At 45.5% G+C, this 6000-nt stretch overlaps 1 protein-coding gene across 1 annotated transcript; it reads right to left on the minus strand.

Moving 5' to 3' along the window:
• Positions 1-410: 410 nt before the first annotated feature.
• Positions 411-5591, minus strand: LMOD3 (leiomodin 3). Its single transcript, XM_031605980.2, has 3 exons — positions 5127-5591; positions 2829-4160; positions 411-832 (listed from the first exon to the last, which is right to left on the minus strand). Exons 1-3 carry the CDS (start codon positions 5415-5417, stop codon positions 806-808), a joined length of 1650 nt encoding a protein of 549 aa, XP_031461840.2. The 5' UTR covers positions 5418-5591; the 3' UTR covers positions 411-805.
• Between the last annotated feature and the right edge of the window lie 409 nt (positions 5592-6000).

The following is a 6000-nucleotide window of genomic DNA, read 5'->3' on the forward strand; positions in this document are numbered from 1 at the left end:
AGTAAAAATAAGCTTTTCAAGTTACAGAGAGAGGGTTAGGGCTCATCCTCCAGATGCTTGAGAGCAGCATGAGAGAGGTTGGCAACGGCGTTTTGGTGCACCCCAAGATGGGGGTGGTGTGGAGCCTGATCCAGGGGTGAATTACGTGGAATTAAGATTACAGCTCTCTGAACAGCATGGCATCATCTTTTACATGCTGGTCAGGTATGAGACCAGCTGGACTGTTAGGAAATACACTGGCTTGAAATATGAATGCAGCAGAGTGCATTCTGTTCTGCAAGCTTCTTACAAGCCATGGATGTGCTGCACATTTTTTATGGAGAAAGCTTTTATTTCATTCATTTCCTTAGCCTAAAAAATAAAGCTGTTTACATAGAAACCAAATGTTTTTCTTATGGACAAGAGAATAATCAAGGAGCATGTGTGTGAAAAGAAAGATAAGCTAAAGCACAGCGTGTTCCTGCAGAATTGGACAGCAGAAGGACAACATGGAAGCAAAATAGTTTACTGACAAACTAGAAAGACTTAAGGTTATTGATGTCTCTGAGGAAATCCTCCCACAACAAACTGGAGCCTTGAATCCATTTGGCAGACAGATGGCACTGGGATTTTGATACCTGATGGAAACTCTTAGTGCTGATTTTTCCCGTGCCAGCCTTTTTCATCACACTGAGAGAAGTGCATATTGCAAGCTTTGTTCCCAAAGAGTCACATACACCACCTGGGTTCTGCAGAAAACTTCTGCTGAAACAACTGTAAGCAAAAGTTGAACAGTCTTTGCTCCAAGTTGTTTTCTTTGGGTCTCTCACTCCAACTGCTTTGGTAATGGCACCTGGACAAGGATAAAAAACACTGTAAGGAAAGGCAATTTCTCAAAGCAGTTTAGTTCAACATAAACATACAAACCTTCAGAAACTGTGAAAGGATCAGAAACATAACGGCAAGGAGCATCAAGGAGTTCAATCAAGAATTCGGGTCTGTCTGCACTTCCCCACTTGCAGTCTGTGATGCTTAATGCCCAGTAGATCACTTTGCAAGCAATGAGCCTCCCCCCAGAAAGAGAGCAAGGACACCCAGGTTGGCTCAGGCAGTAAAACATAGCAGAGCTGAGGATATCAAGGCAGAAAAGCAGTTACCAAAATCACATGAGCAGATAAGAATAAAACCCCGATGCCCTAAATCCAAGCCATTTGGCCTGATACTAGGTGGATCAACAAAAATCAGCACAAGTGTCCTTTGTTTTATCTTTCCGGGTTACCCAAGCATCCGGACATGGCTCCCAAGCTCAGACAAAGAGCAGCTCTGGGAGAGCAAACAGCAACAAATCCCACAGCCCTTGGCTGTTAACGTCTGTCTGGGATTTTGGGTGGGGGGAGGGTGTGGATTAGGGCTGTGCCAATAGAAAGCCATTAGGGTTCAAGGTCACTGCAGGGCTGATCCCTTCTGATATTTCAGGACAAGACACTGCCTGAAATTACTGAGGGAATAGTTACTTCTGTGCAGACAAATGAAAGCAAAGTGTCCCCCGCTGTATAAAAGGGTCAATATTAAGCAACATATTAATTACGAAATACTATTGATCATTTCTATTTGCAAAGGATTTTCTCTCCTCTTCCTCAGAACTTAGCAACACAAACAGAGGCATCAACATCACTAGCTACACACATTTTGAAATGCTTTCAATTTTCCTTGAATAAAGGTGCAATGCAAAGTAATGCAATGTTATAGGGAAGCCAAAAAATCAGAAGCTTCCTGGGGCAATGGTTCCCATCATCAGGTCACCAGGCTCTGTGTGCACCAGCACAGACACCTTCAGGTGCCTTGGGTGAATTTGGCCCCTGATTCTCCTTCCAGCATCTTAGCGACTTCTTAAAACAGAATAAGAATGAGCAACAAAACCCAAATCCATAATTTGTACGTTTTTTTAGAAAATCAGTAGAGCACAGGATTAACTATTTTACCTGAGATGCTTTTATGCAGCTCTAAAATCATACGTAGGCAACCAAGAAAAAGCATCTTTTACCCATCCTGCTGTTATAATTCAAAATGTAAGGTGCAGGCTCAGACCCATGGAAAATAGATTGTAGGGGGTCTTTGCACCATCACTGCTATAGAAAATAATAACAATAGCAGGGCTTCAGCATGTTTTTTTAATGGGGACCTAAGGACAGATTAAATGAATTCTGTGGAAAAAAGCCTGTTGTATCCCCGATCTTATAAGAGCATTTGCATATTATAATAATTAATATATGATTACCAGCACATTAGCATTGAGTTCCTCTGAGTTTGTCTGCCCCCAGCAGAATTTCCTTTTTATTTACCTTTATTACTGTGGAACAAAAGGTTAAAATCCCACACCTATCATTGGGATTTCACTAATTACTTTTGCCATATGATGGCGCAAAATAAAAGCCAAAAAGGCAGTGGGGCTCTGGTGATGCTGGGGCATCCCCCCAGTGGATGCCATAGAATAACTGCACACAGCTAGGGATGTGCTTGGAAGTCCCACTGTTGTGCTGATGGGTAAAGACTAGGATGAGAGGAAATGGCTTTAAGATGGACCAGGAGAGGTTCAGGTTTGATGTTAGCAAAAATCTCAGAAAGAGCAGTGATGCAGTGGCACAGCCTGCCCAGTAAGGTGGGGGTGGCTCACCATCTCTGGAGTTGTTCAAGAACCGTGGAGATTTGGCACTGAGGGATGTGATCAGTGGGCACAGTGGGGGTGGGTTGGGGTTGGACTTGGTGATCTTAGAGGTCTTTCCCAACTTTAATGATTCTATGAAAATAGCAGCTCTAGAACACAATCCCCTCCTCTGCTAAACACTCACCGGTTTGAGGTACGCGACGTTGCTCTGACGAATGTCATTCAGCAGCTGATCTCGTGGTGTTATCTCGACGAGAGGAGGGGGCCTTCTCCTCGGGATCGGCTTCAGGGTCTTGATCACATCCTTGAGGTTGGTTTTCTCAGTGGGCTCTACATACTTGGGCACAGCGGGTTTGCGCTGGATCTTCTTCAGCTTGATCACCCTGAAACTGGGCTCAGCCCCACGCGGCTGCTCAGGAGCTGCAGGTCGTGTGCTTTCCTTCCCCCGTCCCTGAGGCGCTGAGGTGGGGATGGGTGGTTTGGGTGCTGGGGGAGCTTCCTGCGGCCTGGGCTGGGACAGCGGCCCCCCCAGCATCTCCCACATCCCAGGTGGCAAGCCCAGTCCGTTCTCCAGCATGGTGATTAGCTCTCTCTGCTCTTTCATTTGCTGCTGCCTTTGCCCTTCCTGCCTCTTCTGCCTCTGCTTATCCAGGTTCCTGCTCAGCAGGTTGGTCACCACCATCCTGGGCCCTGGCAGCTCGAAGTGGTAGCCCATTTTCAGCAGGGTGTTGTTGGCCTTCAGCAGCCTGGCGATCTCCATCTCGGCCTGGTGGCCCAGCATGCTCCTCTGGTTGTGGAAGCGGAACTCCGTCAGCATCTCGTTGTACTGCAGGCACCTCATGATGGCCACAACGCCCTTCCCAGAGATGAAGTTGGAGTCGATGTTGAGCGTGGTGATGCTCCTGTTCTCACGCAGCATATTGGCCAGTGCAAATGCAACACTGTCATCGGCTCCCACGTTGGCCAAGCTGAACGTTTTTATGTTCTTATTCTTCTTCATCGCATTGACAAAGTCTATCAGCATTTCTTTGGGGATGTTCTCTATGTTGTTCAGGTTGAGCTCCTTCATCTCTGGATTGTTTTTTCGGACTTTCTCCAAGCTCTCTTCTAAGTTGGTTTGATTTCCTGATGGCCTGGCACTGAGCTTCATGAAGCTGGTATCCAGTGCTAACTTTTTGGGGATGTTCAATTTTGAGATTTTCTTTTCATTTTCATCTGACTTTTCTGTGGTTTCCCCTGATTCCGTACCTGGTTGCTTGCTTGTTTGATCACTGTGATGGTTTTCATTAACACAAGTTTCCTTTGTTTCTGACTCACTCTCATCTTCCTCCTCTTCACTTTCGTCCTCTTCCTCTTCCTCCTCCTCCTCTCTCTCCTCACTGCTTCCATCTCTGTTCATCTCCCCAGGCTGTGTTACTGCATGTGACACGCTCTCATTTTTGTAGTGCCGCTCTTTCCCATCAGCCTCAGGCCCCCTCCTGCCACCACTGTCTCCCATCTCCTCTGCAGTCATTCTCTGCAGGAGACAGAAACAGGCAAAATAACATTAACCTTGTGCTAAAATAATGAAATGGCAGTATTTTCATACCTCTGTGTCCACTATAGAATAACAACACTGAAAAGTGCCATTGCCTGAAAGTCAGTGTGCTGGATTGGTATGGAATGAAAGGACAATTGCTCTGAAAGTGGCTGTAGGCAAATTTCTCATCTTTGCCCTTTAAGAACATTGACCAATAAATCCTGGATGGATTTAATGCTACATTAAGGTGGTCCTGAAACCCTTCTGGGGATTAAGGAACTCTGATCCTAATCTACTTCTGGATTTGGTGTTATTTTTATCATTTCCTTGTCAAGTGCCACAAAACACTGACAAATACCCAAGTGTGACCTTAGCCTCTATTCAAATTATACGGATAGTACAACAAAGTTAAGGACTGCATTGAAAAGGATGGGACCAGTTCATGGAGTTTGCATGCCTGCAAACTGTTTTTGTATGTTCACATTGAAAAAATGGTCTGTAGGATTTTTCCCCCCAACGTGACATTAAATTCTGCCGATGATTACACTGAACATACTCATTAAAATAAGTGCTCCATGGAAAAGCAATATGATGTCAATCAATGTGCAAAGCCAAACCGATGTCTTATATCCTCCAGATTGATTTTCTGAGAGTTTCTCAGTGGTTTGCTTTATTGAAACAGCATTAGGATATTCTTCTGCTGAAAACCACAAATAAAGATTTAGGAAAACATCTAAATATAAACTTTTATACCAGTCCAAGCTGGATCCTGACATTAATGAGGCTTTTAAGCCATTTAAACTCATGGCTTGTACTGTACCATTCTAACAAAGAATGGAAGCAGGGGTATATTAAGGTATTGCAACTACAAAACAGATCCCATAGCAGACACACAGTACTGCAACTACAAAACAGATCCCATAGCAGATACACAAAAGATAGGTGTGATTTTTTGCTGGTTACCTCAGAGGGCAGGAGGGTGACGGGAACTCTCTCATCCTCAAGCATGCGCCGGGACGCCTTTTGCCAGTACAGGTAGTCCACTAGGGAGCGGTGGTCAAAGCTGCCCGTTGGGGGCTTCTCTGTCTGATCCCTCTGTATCATTCCTGTGGGGAGCTCAGGGTCAGGGGCCATCACCTCCATCTCGCTCTGCAGCTCCTTCAGCTCCTCAGGGGAGAGGTTGGCCAGGATTTCATCTTCGTTGATGTCCTCGGGGGACACATCTTCGTCAGACGTTTGGCCGAGTTCAGACATTTTTGCTCGTTCCCTCCTTCCCCTGTTACTTTATAAAACTAAAGAGAAAGATAAATTTGGGATTTTTTCCCCCCTAGCAGTAGCTCATTGGGTTAAATCGATGACTTTGTCTTTTGGTCATGAGCGGCGGCAGCTCTCGGTCGCAGTGCAGCAGACGGGCAGCACCTCTAAGTCTATATTAAGCTGCACTTGGCTGGATAAAGAGAATTTATGGAGATGCTGCCATGCTCCATTTTCAGCAACGTGTCAGCTGTGCAAACCCTTCTGACATTTCAGTGCAGCTGGTGCGTCCCCCATTGAGATCCAGAGGAGATGGTCGTTTTCTAGGGGAATTCAGTGCTACTTTCTGTGCATGGATTTCCCCCAGCCCATGGGTGGAATTGATGCTACCTGCAAGGTGCCTGGGGGAGCTCTGTATTGAAATTATTTTTTTGTATAATTACATGAGGTGTCTGTATCCATTACATCCAGGTGTCTCAAAAACAGGACTGAGGACAGCAAGGGGATTTCACCACCTTTAGTGAGATCCTAAAACCTGAAAATTGCAGGGGGACTGATGCAAGGTCACCTGCTACATGACCTA

Source organism: Phasianus colchicus, chromosome 11, assembly GCF_987193195.1.
Source record: "Phasianus colchicus chromosome 11, bPhaCol1.hap1.1, whole genome shotgun sequence".
In the NCBI taxonomy this organism is placed as follows: Eukaryota; Metazoa; Chordata; class Aves; order Galliformes; family Phasianidae; genus Phasianus; species Phasianus colchicus.

Excerpts from the sequence above, each read along its gene's own strand:
- LMOD3 (XM_031605980.2), bottom strand. The coding sequence starts at position 5,417 with ATGTCTGAACTCGGCCAAACGTCTGACGAAGATGTGTCCCCCGAGGAC. Across the intron at positions 4,161-5,126 it reads TCACCCTCCTGCCCTCTGAG|AGAATGACTGCAGAGGAGAT; the intron begins GTAACCAGCAAA and ends TGTCTCCTGCAG. Across the intron at positions 833-2,828 it reads ACGTCGCGTACCTCAAACCG|GTGCCATTACCAAAGCAGTT; the intron begins GTGAGTGTTTAG and ends ATCCTTGTCCAG.